Source organism: Aquila chrysaetos, chromosome Z (assembly GCF_900496995.4).
Source record: "Aquila chrysaetos chrysaetos chromosome Z, bAquChr1.4, whole genome shotgun sequence".
NCBI lineage: Eukaryota > Metazoa > Chordata > Aves > Accipitriformes > Accipitridae > Aquila > Aquila chrysaetos.
In genome coordinates, this window is record NC_044030.1 from 25,032,108 (window position 1) to 25,051,473 (window position 19,366).

General features: G+C 36.4%; 1 protein-coding gene across 10 annotated transcripts in view; it reads right to left on the bottom strand.

Annotated features, from left to right (window-relative positions):
* Positions 1-19,366, bottom strand: part of FER (FER tyrosine kinase) — a 204,697-nt gene that overhangs the window by 60,082 nt on the left and 125,249 nt on the right. For 9 of the 10 annotated variants that reach the window (XM_030003736.2, XM_030003742.2, XM_041120640.1 and 6 more), the window contains 2 exons: positions 18,870-18,985; positions 17,167-17,261 (listed from right to left, as the gene is read on the bottom strand). In XM_030003736.2, the coding sequence (XP_029859596.1) occupies positions 17,167-17,261; positions 18,870-18,985 (211 nt within the window). Of the gene's footprint in view, positions 1-5,940; positions 5,973-17,166; positions 17,262-18,869; positions 18,986-19,366 lie in introns of those variants that run through there. The other variant, XM_030003743.1, reaches the window with a different exon arrangement.

Below are 19,366 nucleotides of genomic sequence, written 5' to 3' on the forward strand. Positions count from 1 at the left end.
TTGTTGACAAAAATAATTGATAATTTGTGGTAAATATATTTCTCTAATCACAGAATGGTTGCTGTAGGTGTTTATAAAAATTGTGAATAAAGAGGTTAGGTCCTATTAGTTACATGAGAGTAATTAATTTTTAATTGATCATTTGCAGTGGTGTTTCTTAAATTCTACACTCATGTGTTTGGAGGGGTAACGAAGTGTTTTACTTCTTGGGCAATGTTAACTGCGTATTAGACACTGGCAGTTGAACGTAAACAACTATTACTGTGACTTCACAGGCTTTTTCCTTGGAGGAACAAAGTTGCTGTCCTGTTGTCTGAGGAGGGGAAAGGGTCAGTGTGGAGGATTTCCAAAAGGGAATTTGTGTTTGTAAAAAAAGTTTCTGAAGAACTGATTTAGGACAAAGCAGAACAGACATTATATAAACACTGCGATGCCACATTCTGATTGATGTAACTCTATTAATGAAGATTTTTTCTAAAATGTATTTTATTGTTGCAGGCAAGGACAAAAAATCAACGTGGTGGAGCTTACCACATAAGAGTATTTATTTGCTAATGTGTAGCCAGCCATTGCTCCGGTCTTTGTTTCTTGTAACTTTGCAAATAATATACTGTTACACAATTTTATGTACTGCCTTTCTTAGCAGTGTGAGAAGACACTATATATTAAAAGTTTCATATGGGATTTTCTTAGGAGGCCATTTCTATTTATATTTCATAGTGTAAGAAATAAAATAAGAGAATATTAAAGAAAAAGGTCTGCGGTTATGAAGTGTAACTCCAATACCCTTCAAATATTAAGTTGGAGTAATTGTAAACTGGATTAGCACTTTAACGGCTAACTGCTTTGTTTATTCATCTTGCTTTTAGTACAAACGATCTGGATATGATGGCTTTATAGGGCGTCCCTTAATGAAAACTCCCAGAAAATAAACACCTGATAAACGATAAATAAAACCCACTGATTCTATTTTTGCTTGATTCCTTTTTTTTGTAAACACAGTAATTTTACATGAAAGCCAGAAAACCCTCTATTTTCACAGAATCATATAATAGTTGAGGTTGACAGGGACCTCTGGATGTCATCTGCTCCAACGCCCTGCTCAAGCAGGATCACCTAGAGCTGGGTGCCCAGGACCATTCCCAGATGGCTTTTGCATATCTCCAAGGAGGGAGATTCCACAACCTCCCTGGGCAACCTGTGCCAGAGCTTGGTCACCCTCACAGTGAAAGGGTGTTTCCAGATGTTCAGAGGGAACCTCCTGTGTTTCAGTCTGTGCCCATTGCCTCTGGTCCTGTCACTGGGCACCACTGACAAGAGCCTGGCTCCGTCCTCTTGTCACCCTCCCTGCAGGTATTTATATGCATTGATGAGATCCCCCCGAGCCTTCTCTTCTCCAGGCTGAACAGTCCCAGCTCCCTCAGCCTTTCCCCATATGAGAGATGCTCCAGTCCCTTCACCATCTTGGTGGCCCTTTGTGGGACTCTCTCCAGTATGTCCACGTCTCTCTTGTACTGGGAGACCAGAACCGGACACAGTACTCCAAGTGTAGCCTCAACTGTGCTGAGTAGAGGGGAAGAATCACCTCCCTTGATCTGCTGGCAACACTTCTAATGCAGTCCAGGATACCATTAACCCTCTTTGCTGCAAGGACACATTGCTGGTGCATGTTCAACTTGGTGTCCACCAGGACCCCCAGGTCCTTATCTGCCAAGCTGCTTTCCAGCTGGGCAGTCCCCAGCATGTACTGGTGCCTGGGGTTTTTCCTCCCCAGGTGCAGCACTTTGCACTTCCCCTTGTTGAACTTCATGAGGTTCCTGTCAGCCCATTTCTCCAACCTGCCCAGGTCCCTCTCGGTGGCAGCATGACTGATGTATCGGCCCTTCCTCCCAGTTTTGTGTCATCAGCAAGTACTCTGAAAGTGCACTCTGCCCCACCATCCAGATCACTAATGAAGATGTGAAACAGTATTGGACCCAGTATTGACCCCTGGGGTACATCACTAGATACGGACCTCCAATTTTCTTAATGTTCTGATTCTAATTAAATAGCTGAATAAAATTGTCCAATACATTCTTTCTTCAGTGACAAATTTCTGGCAGTTTTTAAAAAGCAGTGCATGTAACAGCAAACCAGAGTGTGTTTAGGGCATATACTGTCTATTTTCAATTTGTAAGAGTTACAAAGGGTTTGTATAAACCACATAATCCAAAACTATGGATCATCTACGTACTTAAAATTAGACTGCCAGAACACATTGTTAAAGTGCAATGATGAAAGCAAAGGTGAGTGATCTTTTTTACTCACAAAGCAGTGAATGCTCTCATGTTGGGCCAACCAGAACTCCTCAGGTGAGCAAGCAAATACTGCATCCCAAGTACACCAATAGTGCTGCTGGCATGCACGGAGCCCACAACGCCCTTTACTCCTATGCTGGGTAACACACAGATAGAAAATCAAGAGCTGACTGGATGCCCTTGACTCTAAAGCCAGTTTGAAATACCTTCTGTTTTACAAAAGGTAGTTACACACATTAAATCTCCAAAGCCTGACTGGGTGTATCTTGGGGTACTGAATTTTAAATTCTGATGAATCTTAAAAGAACAGAATACTATTGCAAACTGGACTGGGTAACAATCACCTTTCCTTTAATCTGAGAGGTTACTGACATAGTCTGGTAACTGGCAAAAAATAGATATTGCTAGGGAGAAGGAAGATAAACACTCCATTGAAATATGTGTCATTTCTTACACATGTAAACAGAATTATTCTGGTTATAGCAGACAGTTAACAATAATTTTGAAGCAATTCCCCCCTCCAACACATAAAAACAAGCTGATGAAAATCATTTTGTTTATATATTGAGAACTCACTGCTCTGTACATAGGAATCATCTTTTAATTAGTAAGTATGATTATATGCCTTTATAAATGTGAAAGTCTTCCAATCTTGATAAATTGTGGCATTACTTTAATGAGAACAGTAAATCAAGGAAGCTTACAGAAAAAACATATAAGACCATCCAAAAAAAACCCTACCCTTGATCAACCAATGTTCCAAAATTGAAGACTGAGAATTTCTAACAACTTACTGCAGGAAGAACTGAAAAGACAGATAAGCTCAGTTTGATACATTAAAAAAAAACCCACCAAGATACCTTCTCATGCAGCCATACTAAAAGTGAAGGAACAAGTTCTAAATAAGAAAGGTCTATTTATAGAAAGCGTTATAACAACATCGGTGTGAGTCTAAATTCATATTCCTCACAATTTGTATAAACTCTTTCTACAAATGAGTTACTGCTCTCCACAATCAAGAGTAAAAAATCTGTTCTCAAATAACAAGCCACTAAAGATAACAAGGTATCAAAAGAAAAGCTAACCATATCCATTAAAAAATTTAGAAACAATACATGTTATAAATGTGTTTCTAATACGCTCAGGCAATCAGATTAAGATCCTAATTTTCATCAGTTCATTTCTGGACAGGATTAAAAGCTGCTCAGTTCCTTACATCAGAGTATGTGAAACTCGCAGAGCACAAGCCTGTAACTTCCCAATGCAATCATACCATCAGGAAGTGATTTAGACCTGCTAATTTTCAGTGTTTGGCATGTACGGTATGAACTTCTAGAGTTTTGAGCAAAACCAGCACAGTATACTCGAGCTGTATACAGTGTATTTTATGCCTGTCATCAAAACACAGTTTTATTAAAATTATCTTAATCTGTCTCAGAGTCTCAATAGTGAAAAAAGTCAGCAAAGATATGTTTTCACTAGCAGTTCTGTTTTCTTGTATCTGTCTTTGCATAGAGATGACAAAAAAGTCTTTTAAATACTCTGTTCAACATTGATTTGAAAGCACTGTTAGTTGCAGACAAAATACAAGAGCATAGTGATATACATCTCATTCTGTGCAAGATATGTAACTTCAGGTTAAATCTGATTATCCTCATCATTGTGATACCAACATAGGCTTAAGTGTCTGTCCTTTAACTAACAGAATTACTAGTAAATTCTGACTTTTACTGTCTACTGTGGCCAATGTTCCAGCTATTCATCTTCACAGGAAAGAATCCACATGAATACCTTCAAAGCTGAGTTAAAGAGGATTTCACTACAAACCCTTCAGCATAGAACTGGGGCTACATAATATTTTAATGTGCTTCTTAAAACAAGTTTAAATATAAAACACCCTAATTTACTATTTGCAGCATATAGTGTCAGAGCATTATCTCCAATATAATAGCTGTTGATAGAAATGAAATAAACAGACCAATTAAGGCTATGAAACAACTGAAACAAAACTAGATGAGTACACAATAGTAAGTAATGCTTTCTCTTATATGTGGAATTTCCATTGTGTTCTACAGGGCTACTTGTTACTCCAGTTAATGGCACACAACAGCAGCAGGAAATGAGGTTTGGTCCAACCACTCTAAGTACTACAGAAATAATTAGACCATTATAGTATTATCACCAAGCAGAAATCGACTCCCTGTTTTGGGTTTACAGGAGGATAAATAACAGTACTGGAGTGTCTGCCTAATATGATGGAATTATTTTACTAAGTAGATGATAAAATGTATACATAAGCAGAAGCTCTATGAGAGTAGCCTGCTATAATTGGATTCCTGAAAACAGTCCTTCATGTGAATGTGAACTATTTCTCATTACATGCAGAAGTTTTAAGAGGGCGAAAATACCACATAGCAGCATCTCCTAGTGTTGGCCATATTTTATAGCATAAACTTTATGCTGTATGTTAAGTAGTATCTTATGGCAATATAACAGTTCACTTAATGGCACACACAAAGTAAGCTAATGTTTTGCAAGAGAAAAAACAACTATCTGTGATCTATGAGAAGAAATCAGAATAGAAGAAATAGCAATGAAATATGTTAAATCCATTTACAAAATATTTAATTATGGCAATCTCTGACTTTAATGGCATTTACAATCAACTGTGAGTACATACTTCAGTGTTCTCCTGAGCTGGTGCCCAAAATGGTACCTACCTACTTGTTCTAGGCACTCTTGGCATTATTTTGATAATAAGTATTGACACTGAACATAACTAAAATATAGTTTTGAAATTATGGTGGGAAATCTCCCCCTTATTGAAATCTACATATATAGACACACGTTATTTATATATTATATCTATATAGTATCACACCATTTTAATGTTATAAACAATAATCATACAAATATTAATAAATGTGTTAACATAATAGCAATTATTAAGAATGATATGGAATTATATATATTATTATTTACATACAAGTTTTAATAAAGTGGGAGAATTTCCTTTACTAAACAGTCTTGTTAGGTAGCAGTTTGTTTAAAGAGTCCACTTAATTGTTCTTATATTTATACACATATTAATCATGCAGATGCAGCATGCTTCTGGCCACACCACTTAATGGTCACCTAACAGAGATGAGCTCCATGATTCAATATTCATAATTATTTTACAAGCTATTATAATATTATTTAAATGACCTTTATCTGCACCTGTATTTAAGTATTTATAAATTTGAGGATTCATATGGTCAGTCTTTTGACTAACATACAGAAAGAAATTTAGAGTTTCTTTCTTGCCCAGTATCTCAATCCCATATACATTATCAACAAAATGAACCCAAAGACATCTACTTAAAACTATGAATTTAAAATAGTAAACATGCCTTTGTAGCAATTCTAGAAGATAGTTTTTTAAGAAAGTAAGCAGCTATTTGACAAACTATTAAAAATGTAAGGGTTTAGAAATGCTGAAGCACTCATTTTCCTTAAAATAGTGTGCCTTCACTTTTCAACTAATGGATCATTTGTATGTATGCAATGCAGAGCTTTCACTTTTTTATTTTTTTTTAATTTTATATAGGTAGTAACAGAAACTGTAAGTAAGCCCAAGGTTTTTCAACTGCCTACAGAGTACTAATGTGAAATCCAGTTAGAACTTCATTATTTCTGTTAAGCAAAGCAAACAAAAGTTGCTATAATCATGCAAAGTTTTGCTATAGTAATATTAACAAAGGTAGTAATGAAGTATCAGTGGAAATGCATGTATTTGAAAACAAAAGATCAAAGAAAAACCCAAGAGTTAAAAGAATGGCGTGCATTGACAGCCAAGGACATGATAAACAGCAACAAACAGGTAAACACAGAGAAGATGTTGCTTGCACTGGGACTGCAATGCAGATGACTTTTTAGCAGAAGACCTGTGAGTAGACCACAATGGAGATGACTCACTAGCACAATAACTACTATAAAATGAAGTTGAGATGAAGGTTACAACACATTATATGTACTATTTCACCTCCTTTTAACGGGATGGCAGACTATGGACGTGATATTCAACATGAGGAAAATACTGACAATGGTTAGCAACTTCGCCTTAGATTTAAGGTGGATCAAACAAGCTAGAGTGTGCAGTCAGTGATCCTACCACATTAACTACTTATTCCCAAATGGCATAAAAGCCTGTCCAAAATCAAGTCTGTGATCATCAGGGCAACCAAGTTGGTGAGGGGCCTGGAGCATAAGTCTTATGAGGAGCAGCTGAGGGAGCTGGGCGTGTTTAGTCTAGAGAAGAGGAGGCTGAGGGGAGACCTTATCTCTCTCTACAACTACCTGAAGGGGGGGTTGTAGTGAGGTGGGTGTTGGTCTCTTCTGTCAGGTGGCTGGAGATAGGACGACAGGAAATGGCCTCAAGTTGAGACAAGGGATGGTTGAGTCACCATCCCTGGAGGTAATAAAAAAGCGAGCAGATGGGGTACTTCAGGACATGGTTTAGTGGGCATGGTTGATGGTTGGACTCGATGATCTTGAAGGTCTTTTCCAACCTAAATGATTCTATGATTCTATGATTCTATGATCTCTCAAGAAGAAACCAGAAATCATAGCGAGACATCAATAGCCAGCATCCCTTGTCCTGTGTGCTGCACAAAATAATCCTGCCCAGACTACTTGGACTCTGTTTTGGTATTGTGGCTATGAGGACATAGGATTATGAGTGGATAGATACAACCTACTTCAGAAATTAACTAAAAGGAGAATCATCTTCCCCCAGGAAGTCTTCCATTCAGTTTTGTTTCATTAAATCCTATAATTGTACTATGCTTAAAAAACAATAATCACTAGCCTTGAAAAGGATTCCAAAGTCGTGATAGCCCATGTGAAACAGAACATACATAAAGAATACGGGTTTTTTAATCTAAAGAAAAACAATGAACATTTTTTAAATGCAGACACATTAAATAATAGATATTTAACTTGAAAGTTGTTCTAGGTAAAGCAAAAATAATAATGTGAAGGAATATGAACAAATAAAACTAAAGAAGTAAGATGCATACAGAAGTTCTTGCAGCTACCAAAACACTTTGCTGACTTTTTATGTTTGGTTGTTTTTATTCAGTTTTCAAACAGATTTTCTAGTTCCATCTACTTGCTGATTTATTTTTGTACAATTTTGATACAAAATACAGTATCATCAAAGCCTAAAATATTTGAAAAGATAAAATCAAATGTTACAATAAAAGAAAAATGTATAGTGGAGCTTTGGTCTTGTTTTATCAAATAGAGAAGCTCTAAGGTAAAAGGAATTTTTAATCACCACCACCCGCACCCCAACGAAAGAATCTGACAGTTCCCCCTCTTCTCCCAATATCCTCACAGCTGGGAACCACGTAGCAAATAGGGCAGCAGAGGCACACATGAATGTACAAGACTAAGAAGAAGGGAAGAGGGGAAGAAGAAATGGGGTCTGTATGTGTGCATGTGCATGTGTACTACAAGAGGGCTGGGAGGGAGAGGGTGAAGCTGGACATATATATGGAGAGAAGGAATCCATGGGATGGTGTCTATCGGGTTCATAAGGTGATGTGCCCAACAAGAGAGAGGTGGCAGAGGCAGAAGCATGGCACATTGCAGAGAAGCAGAGACAAAGAAAAATGGAAGCTGGAAGCTTAGCTGAATGCAAGAGGAAAGGATAAAGTAAAAGACAAAAACTAGAGAAACAGACAGGGGACATATTTGTTTGAAGAGAAACAGTAGGGTAGACAGAAGGTGGCTTTAGCAACAGCTGGGTATTGAGCCAGATAACTTATCTGACTAGACAAAAAAAGAAGAATTGAATGGAACACAAAGCCAGACAGTCACTATCACTGTTAAAAATCTGCACCTTATCTCTAATTTGAATTTGTCTATAATGTGACTGACTGGTTTTTTTTTGGTTGCACTGACTTTTGACAGCATGCAGTAAACATTCAGGATGTGACTATAAGATAGGACACAGGTCTGAAATTTGCTGGCAAAAGTCAGCTACTGAGGATGCACAATACAACCAATGCGGCAGATCATGCAAAACTTTAATAAAGTTTTAAGGCATCTCTGAAGAGAAGCAATTGGAAAAAAACCTGAATGGTCTCTGTAGAGATCTCACTACCTCTAGAAGAAGGAAACAGAAAAAAACCCATGATACAAAGTAGAAAACACAGCAGCTGAATCCCATAATGTGAAACTAAAAGTTAACATTTTTTTCAGCATCGATCAGCATTCCAGGACTGTGTATGAAAACAGCTGCACCTCAGAGACAGCAGGGCTAACCTTAGGCTCAGGTAAGCCATAGCATACACATACTTCAGCTAGTCTTAGCATCAACTCTCCTTTATTCAAGATGATAATTCATTTAGCAGAAAAGTTCAGATAATATGGATATCATACATCACATCAAAAAAAAAATTATACATACCTCAGTCTCAGCACTGAGACTTTGGTTATAAATGTGCTTGTTGGCTTTGGTGCAACTAACAGCAGAAGTACATGGAGTCAGCTGTGGTTTGGTGCTATACCCTAAAGTATCACTACATACAGAAAATAAGAGTAATTCCATAAAAGTCAGTTAAGATACAGAAGGTTGTACCAGCTCTACCTTAGCACCAGCTATAACGGATCTGTAGGTGTTCCTCCACTTCATGCTGTGTAGCCATCTTTTCCAACAAAGGCCAAAAAGAGGGCCTGATAGGTCAGGCACAATACTGGGCTTTATTGGCAAATGCTTCTGATCTAATATGCCCTGTGGAAGTAAAAAGTGCTGTAGCATACAGAAAGTAGCAATGGAGTCACCTTAATTTCAGAAGAGATGGCGTGAGTAAGCCAAGCTGGACCAAACCCAACTGCAGGCAGGATAGCATGAACAGGATGCAGAGGTAACCCCAGAGCTTGGGTTAAGAATGGCTTATCAGATCCTGTTACAGGCACTACAGAAATGGCTATACTCTTTCTGAACGTGCCTGGGAGCCAGTGTGGCTGAAATCAAGCAGTGCTGCACCTGAGCTAATAAAACCTGTCACCTCTGAATTGTTTCTGCATCAATGGCATAGGCAATTTGCATCCCAAATGATTCAGCACAAATCTGAACAGGTTACCTTATCCAGTTGCAAAGATGGATATTACGACCTTGCTGAACTCCACTCTGAAAGGTAGCTACATATGTCTAGATGTGACATATGAAGCCAAACATACATAGTTGAAACCTAATTCAGACAACCTTCCCATACTATTAGATTACTGGATGTTTCATAGCTGCTTATATGTACAAGCATAGCTCAACCTGTTTCCAGCTGCAAGTGTTCAGCAAATCTACTCTAAAGTATGTCAGCATAAGCCTAAATAAAACAAGGAACACAAACTGTGTCCAATTAAGTAGGGAGTTGCTTTTTTTGCAACCATGTATCCATTATCAAATTTAGTATTAGAATAAAAAATGTCCAGAAATGCCTACTGGGGAGGGGGTGTGGGAACCACACTCAGAGCAGATCACTGATAGAATAGACTAAATAAGGTCTATGGCCACAGAATGGATTTGGAAACAAGAAACAACTCCTGGAAAACTGTTCAGAACTCTATGAAGTAAGGATCTGGTACAGAAAGGAGATCTAGTTTTCATAATATTGTAATATGTAATATCCTCATAATTTATTATATTATCATAACATATATGCTAGAGGAAGCTAAATTAAGACTCAACAGATAAGCCAGATTCTCTAATTGCTTATTTTTGAATGCCTGACTTAGCAAAAAGAAAATGATTTCAAAATATTTCTGGAGATGTATTTTTAATTATGTTGATTATAAAAATGTTTAAATATATAGAAACCTGAAACAGAAAGTAGGCTATCAGCTTGTGAATAAAAAGTCCAACAGCTAAAAGGATTAGGTCACAAAAAATGTGACTACAAGTTTCCTTCTACTACCTTGAATCAATCATTGGAACATCTACAGATTTTTGCATCTACTGTCAATTGGACAAATCCTTCCCGAGAGATGTGGTGCAGGCGTGATGATGGTGCTTATCTTGACAACCTGTGCAGACTCTTTCTGCTGGAGGGACACAGGTACCTTTGAAGGTTCTACAAGATAAACTGCTGAAATAGTTGCATGAAGTGGTAACTGCACCACAGGATTACACATCTATCTTCAAAACGCCCCACTATAGAACACACAGTTCATGAACATGCCAAGTTCCTACATCTAGATTAAATTCTCCTTTCAGGGCAAGCTAAAATTCAAGTTGATTGAAATGAACATAAAGAAGAAGAAAGTATTTTGTGGCTTGGGATTGCTTTTTGCATCTTACAGATTACATTTGATTTTGATTTGTTTTTTCCCCTAAACCTAGCATGAGAAAAAAACATTCAAAGTTTAAAGGGACTCCCGCAATTTGTTTTTGACTACATGGGAGACTGCATGATAAATTAAGAGCAGATGAAAACACAGTTAAGTGATCCGGAGTGTTTCAGTGAATTAAAATCCCTTATTCTCAAAATAGAAATATGATAATAAGATCCATGATCACTAAGAGAGAAGTTGGGACCAGAAAGATATAGTGAGGAAGGGTAAAAGAGAAGGGTATTCTAGTTTCTTCTTTTCCTGTCTTTTTCCATGAAAAGATGCTGAGCTCACTCTGAAAGGAGAAAAGAACAGGAAGCAGGTTTTGTCAAGGCCTTCACCATTTTCCTGATAATCTTCTCTACACCCTATCAAAATCCAGCATCCATTTGTCTCAGGTTATCAGTCTGGGCTCTGGCCAGCTTACAGATAATGCTAGCAGTGTTCCAGGCAGTCTCTCTGATCATCATCTAAATTTGCTAAAAAAGAACTGTTATGAAAACTCCTTTATGCCTTGTGTGGCCTTAAGAGACACCAGCAAATTGTTCTTTTCCTGTTCTGAATACCAAAGCAGCTCCTCATAATTACCTCCGTTTCTTCAGTTTTAAGGTCAACAACACAGGATAAAGCACAAAAAATCCACTGGGAAAAGAGGCACAGAGCAAAGAAAAATGAATAAATTAACCCAGAAAAGATGAGTAAAATGCTCAGTTTTTTAGATTGATGTGGCATCACAGAAAGTTACATGCTTCCTTACACTGTACTACAAACCATACTTTTACACAAAGTTCTGCTGTTCCTCCTTTTGGCAACCATCCCTGACAAAGGCTTATCTGCTTTACCAAATTCCTGTGGTGAAGGACTGCATTCACAGTCTCGAATATGCAGCAACCCTCACCGAACAATTTTAAGACCAGTATCCCACCTTTACCGCATTACTTTTCCATCAGGTTGGTCAAGTCCATATGACAATACAAACTCATGGCTCTATACTAACATCAAGCATTTTTCAAATCACAACATATGGGGTTTCTTTTCCTGCAATTCATTAGCAATTCTCACTTTAACTTCTTCTGTCTTTCTTAGGATAACCTGAACACTCTAAATGTATCACAGCAGATTATTAAAAAGTTACTGTATTATGTCATGAAATAATGCAGTATTCATATTTTTAGATCAGAAGATACCAGAAAAAAAAACTCCATCAAATACCACCTTTGCAACAAACCTTATCAAACCATCTTAGCCAAAATTTCAATATAAAGTAGTACGAAAAAAAGGAAGAATAGCAACCTATACGATTATCAGAGTTCTTCATAATACTAACAGGTTCCAATAGTATAATTTTTCTAAGCAGAACTTTTGAAAGTACTTGGGCAGTATACATCTGGTTGAGAGTTGTACTCTGCTTCTCCTGGAGCTGATCTGAATAATTTCTATTCCTTCAATGCAGGATTTAAAACTCCCTGCATTTACTGCAATTACAGTAAGATTTACTTCACTGTATTGTAAAATAAAACATGCCTTTTTGGCATGGAGTTCTCATCAGCCATGTGCTAACACAGCATCTGAAATTTGCTCCTGGGCAGTGGAGACAGAAGAAGAAACTGGCAGTCAAATACTCTTTTTCTTTATTCAGTAGCCTCACTGGAGTCAGAATCAGTAGGGAGACTTTACATGCTGTATTCTCTCCAAGTATTGCTGCAAGGTAAAGCCCGGGGTCATAAACCAAGTTTACAGGCTCCTTATCTGAATAACAGCTTACTATTAGAACACAGTCTTCCACTGGATGCATCCTACTTACTGTGCATATGCTACGCAGAAGATCAGCAAATGCTCAACAAATTAGATGGTGTGGCTCACTGTGCAGAGAACTCTACACGAAATTACACTAATTCTGGATGTCATACCATGTGCTCTCTGGCTCAAGACCACGTGCCTAGGGAGCTGAGATTACTTGAGGGTCTGTACCTAGAAACCAGCACATCTGACTTACCACATGAGTGCAGAAGGCATGCGCATATACATTGTTCAGGCCCATCCTAAATAAAGAGTCCTAATAGAATGTGAAGAGTAGAAGCTAGCAACATGAAATCGGAAAATATGAGCAAAGGTAAGTGTACAGCAAAAAAGAAATAGAAGTCCAATTTCTATCAGGAACACAAAATGCATGCAAAAAATCAGCATATAAATGCATCAGTATTGCGCTCCTCAAATTTTCTATCTTTCTAGCAGTCTTAATATTTTCAAACTGGTAACTACAGTTGTCACAGAGAAAAAGTCATAACTACCAAACAAGAAGAGGAAATCTCTGTGAGAAGTTCTCCATTAACAAAATGTTGTAACAAAGATCATTTCCAAAGAGAGTTGTTTTCTCTGTTCCTAGTCTACTAAAAAATTCACAGAAAAAAAACTTTGCCACTGTAAAATTCAGGTTAATTTTTATTACATGGTAGTTGAGAAGCCACACAGCAATTTCAGCATTGGGCCCTTGTAAGGATCTGGGCACTAATTATTTTTAGTTAATATTTCAGTGTCATTTAGGTAAAAAAGAATAAAATTAATTATTTGCAAGAGTGCTTTAAAGTTTATTACAAATTTATCCATTATGCAATCACAAATCAACATTTTGAAACCACCTACTTTGCTAAATTGCTTTTTCACAGCAGCTAGCTAGCATAACTTAAGCCTGCAAGTAAGATTTTTCTATAGAACTCTGTTAACTTTCAAATATATAAAATATTTATAAGAAAAAAAATTAAGGACTCATTGACTCAATTTCAATGGCTATCTTAGCAATTTTGGGAAGTTGAGGGGAGCAGAGGCAGAACAATTTGCTTAGGATTTCAAAAATCATTAATTTTATTTTTTGGTAACTCTGATTCTAAATTCCTGAATGGCAGTTTTATGTCACATCCCTTCTATACATGTAACTTTCCATATATATATGAAGGATATTGTTGCTGCATGCATTTTAGCTTCTGTTTATATATGACAGAGAATATTTTAATTAGTTTGTTTTTTATCAATTAGAATAATAGCTTTTAGGAAGCAATAATAAATCTAAATTATACAGTAAATAAATACTGTCCTACACAAAACAGAAGCACATACCTCCCAAATAATGCGCTTTAGAACACTGATTGGGGTTTCTTATTAGGAGGTAGCCACCACAACTTACTGAGATTTTTATTTGTGGTATGTGTGTCACAAAGAATAAACAGTTAGCAGAATAAGCTCCTCTGTATTCAGAGAAATTATTTATTAAATGTCTTGAGCAATAGTACCAGTTGCTTACCTGTAAAACAGGAGCACTCAGCTCTTTAAAAAATATTCCAGTAGCTTTTTTACTATATTAAAATGCAAGTTGCCTGATAAATGTTCTTTAAAATGCAAGAAAGAAGCTTATGTTGTGATGGTCACTGGGCATATTTCGTTAGACAACTGTAAAACACATCTTTGTTAAAATATAAGAATCGTGCGCAGCTTAATTTTTAAAAATCATTAAGACTCTTACTCCTATTTTTTCAATCTGGTGGATAAAGCATCCTAAGTTCGTCATCATCAATGCTATCATCATAAAAATACGGTTACAGTAACAAAAACTGTAAGTTTTTGTGTTCAAGCATGAACACGTTTAAGACAAGGTCTGTCTTTTCAAGCCTTCTCCTTTCTCAGTTTAAAGGACTGTTTTTCTCATTAGATGTTGTCCAAGAAGCTAGAAGGACTGGAGTAACCTTGTCCCAACTAACTCTAGAAAAAGATGCCACATTCTGCTTACAGGACGTTCCTCCCCTTCCCACCTGTAGAGGTTCCTGCAGAAAGACCTGTAGGACAAGACTGAGAAGAGAAGAGACTGGGCCCCTAGCAACCCAGCCAATGGCAGGGAGATAGGATGTATTTTTCCACATATGCAACCCTTAAAGAGGATTTGTATCATACAGATACGCATTACATTAAGATGTTTCCCTCATTTTTTGACAGGTGGTGAATTGTGAAAAAGATAATCAAGTCTTTCTGTACTGGAGTAATCTATGATGGATTGACACTGGGTGGACATAGACAGTGAGATCAGTATGACCAACAGCAAATAAGTGAATAGAAAGTAAATGACGGTTCTTTTTCATTAACATATATAATTTCTCATCTACCTTTTCACTTTGCCTATGAATCTGCAACATGCTCTGCTACCTTATTTATTATTTCAGTTAATCCTTGCTACATCACCCATCTTGAAATTTCTTTATCAGTGTGATTCTTACTTTAGGACATGTGTCACTTGTTATGTTAACATACACACCAAGAAGAGGGATCTACCTACCAAGGATAATTGTCTTTGACAACTTGCTTTATTTCCTTGTTATCTCTTGGCAACATCTGGGTTATTTTTGCATGTAACAATGGATGCACAGATGCTTAAATATGCATCTGCCACCTTCTCTATTGTTTTCACTGATTACTTTATCCAGTTGCATAGTTTTTAATCCCATTTACATTTGCAACAGAGGAAAAAGATTTCTCTGCAGAGACAGTTTATGACAGAATCACTAACAGAGTAGCACCTTTCCACATAAAGTGCTAAGTTTCAAAATACATTTTTAATACCTGAACAAATTAAGAATCTGAATTGAAATCTGAATCTGGAATGAAAAGCAGAACTAGCTGCTACTGAGCCACACCGTAGTGGTCTCAAAAGACATAGCAAGTGTACAGCTTACATGTATTTGGGATATAAAACCAGTAGAAAAAGTGCAAACATTAAACAGAACTCAGAAAACACAGGAGAAATTCCATATTTTATGGAGATGTTTCTAATTTTTTCCTCAGGGAAAAACCTGTCAGACATTTATTAATTATATGCCTTCTCAGCCATACATTTACAGGATACAATTCTAAGCTAAAACATGTCATTTTTAGTTATTAAAAAGAATGTCAGAGTTAAACTGCTTAAACACCTTCAAGCATGAACCCATTTAAGACAAAACACAGACAAAGCAGGTACTGAGAAAGTTAAGTGTTGAGTGCACATCAACAAGCCTACCACTACTCCATTCTTCAAACAGCAGCATTAAATACCAAATCAGAGCACTAATTCTTATTTTAGGTAATCTCATCCAAACTTGCCATTAGAAAACAGAAAACCAGTAACATCAGAATCACAGCTTCTCTGAACTGATCTAAGTAAGTGTTTTGTCTTTCCTCTGCCAACTTCTTCAGAGTTGCCATCCTCATCATTTCTAGCTGATTTGGTCAGTCTCATGGTGTGTTAGCCAAGGTGTAAAAGAATACGGAAAAATGTGATGGCTTGAGCATACTACAGTGTTTATGAGGGCAGGCAGGCAGGCACGGAAGCTAGCCAGAGAATTTACAGAGCAGCAAAACAGGATAAGAATGAAGAAGTTTCTTGCAAATTCAAAGCCAGGAGACAGAAGAATTTTTGGATAGACTTGGACTGCAAAATAGGTATGAGAATCAGAGAAAGGTTCTCACTAATTCCTCCTTGAATTGTATTAGTATGTTTCAACAACTTGTCCTAGGCTCTGAAAACCCTGAACCAGAATGATAAAGGTGTTAAAAGATCAGGATTTATTTTTATCTTCAGAGATGTCTGGAGAAGTTGATTACCAAAGTATGCCTTAAAACCCAGGACACTGCTTTTAGCCTTCATTTTAATAAAGTTAATCATACGTACAAATAAAATAATCTAATATAATCTAATTGAATAAAGGCAGAAAATTCCAATAGGTCAAAGATTTCATCAGTGCTCTTGTACTAAAGCCAGTACTCAAGAGCTACAAACAATCTAAGTCTTCATGAATAAAACAGCTCTTAAAACAGCTTGCTGTATAATTTTGAAGACAAATCCAGTGGTATATAAAACAAATACACTGTTTCATATTAAGCAGTACTGGAGGCTACCAAACCGCCACATTTTCCAGCTGCTGAGAAAACCAACAAAAAGGTAAAATTGCCCAAAAGCTGATATCATCCCAACAATCTGAAATTCTCTCCAGCCATTGATGAATAACATCAGTTCAAGATTCCAAAAATAAATTAATAGCAACCCATAAACTAAATGATATATTCTGGTAAAGAAAAAACCTCTTATATTACCAAAGATGACCAAAATCCGAGTTATTAAAATTGAAACATTACCCGGGTGTGAAATTACTTTAAATACAAGCATCTTAACATTCACTATATAACTCTGTTGTTAAAGGACGTACCATGTAATATCTTGTCAGGAGGTAAATGAAGATAGAGCTAAGTTCAGCAAATTCTGTTGTCTTGAATGGCTACAGAAAAACAACAGATTTGTGGAGCTCACTCCATTCCAAAGCTAGCAGAACCTAATATTTCCAAAGATTCACAACACGGGTGACTTTTGAGATCAGTCATAAGAATACAGATAAAGACAAATAGAAAACAATACATTTTACATTATGGAAACAATACCTATGAAAGCATGCTGCAAAAAAAGGAAAAAAATTACCTGGAACAAGTTCCATAACAATATAAATAGGTTGTCGTTGTGTGCAAACTCCTATAAGTTTTACAATATTAGGATGATCATACTGTTTGAGTATTCTGCAAAACACACAGTAAGTTTATTATATTAATAAACTTTATTTACAAACTGATTAAATATTGTATGAAAATATCTTAAACCCTTACTGTTATTTTAATGGAACATGTCATTACTGTTATCATAAAGAAAAAAAATCAATGTAACACATCAATCATCATTGTTTGAAACGAAGGGCATACCAATTCACTAATAAATCAAGATTGAACACTATATTATTCTTACCATAATTTTACCATTTGTCTACATAACATTTGTTTATATAACTGAAAAATGGCCTGACAGGTTCGCAGTTTCTCAAGAACTCTTGTAATTAAACAGCATTTCAGTGGTGGACCTGAAGCAGACTTACATCAAAAAAGCATGCACAGCATGCCTCTACACTTCCCTGCTGCACTTCTCAAAAGCACACTCATTCCAATTTTACTTTAAGAGATTAATTAATACAATAAGTTTTAGACGAATATAAAGACAGCAATTTTAATTTTGGGAATTAAATGAAAACATTTACATCTTCTTACATAGTACTTTAATAAGAATATTTGCAGCCTAAACCAGCACGCTATGATTTGTAAGTGAAATGAAGGGCAAGGAAGAATTCTACAGAGACACTGTAACTTAAATGTTTCTTCTACTATTTGCTGACTTAAAGGATCTCCTCCTTCTCCTTTTTCTCCTAGGATCAAGAATAAAATACTAACCTACCTGGTACATACATATTTAGTGAGAACACTTTTTTTTTTTTTCCAGACTAACACTACTCCATTAGTGGCAGGCTGCTTAACAAATGAAACATCTCTGCAGTTGCCAAGTTACGAGCTGTTTAAAATTATTCAAAAGATAACGGTGGCTGATTTTCATTCTCTAAATGTAGATAGTATCTTTTACTTCTCCATATTGATCATACTAGTTTGGGAGTGAAAATGAAAACACATGAAGCTTCTTAGCAAGAGGCAGCAAGTTAATTTAAACAACTGTGAAATTATCTCAATACATCCCTCTACCCTGAGGTCTCAGAATCGACCTATCTACATCAGCCTACATTCAGAATATGTAGCATATTGTGGCGTGATTGTCATTTGAAAAATAAGTGTGCAATCACATGCTGCCTGACACAGCATAAAATATCTCTATTGGAGTAAACTCTTCTTACAAAGAGAAAATTACTAAACCGGGTCTATACAGTAACCTAGCCACGTTTGATCAGCTCTATTAGTCATGCATGTAAGATAGGATTTACAACTGCTATAATCACATTTAAATTAACAGCATCTTCCAGTCTTCTTAACCCAATCCTCATGGCACATCTCAGAAGAAGTTCTAAATGGAAGCACTTACAACAACAAAGTTGTGTTTCATAGGCATAGCTTGCTTTGACAAAGAGGTAGTTTCAGCAAGTGCAGATGCTATTGCATTCACACATTAAAAATGCCTACGTTTAGTTAGGGCAACAGTTGTGGAATGGACTGAGGGAGAGAAAAGAAGGAAAAAGTTTGACTACTGCTTATTTGAATTTTTCTGAAGGTCAGATTTTGTAAATCCATCTAATAATAAAACTCAAAAAAACCCCCACAACAAGTATATCTTTCAATTAAATTTAGAGAACCTACCTGGCTTCTGACAGGAATTTTATTTTCAGTTCCTGAGGAAGATCTTCTTTACAAGTTTTTACAGCAACAGGAGTTTTATCCTTTAATGTTCCCTTATACACCTCACCAAAATTACCCTGAATCGGGGAAAAAAATAGTCTAAGTAAACAAAATCTTCACAAATCCCCAGAAAAATAATGCAGACAGCTAATGTAACTGGAACAGAAATTTGAAATGTTTTTATGAAGCCAAATGAGGTTTTCTTCCAGTATCTGCCCCAACACAATGTAGTTCACACAGACATAGTACATCTAATATACAGACACAGCATATGAGTTCTACTTTAACCTTACTGAAAGAGAAAAAAAAACATTAATTGTGTAATTATAATTTTCTCATAAAACCTCTTAGTAAAGTCAGACACTGATAGTAGTACTTTTTTTCTTATTCTTACTACTGTACTCTTTCATTTTCACACTATTGTATTTTATCAGTAACTTTTAACTTGCAGTCTGTAA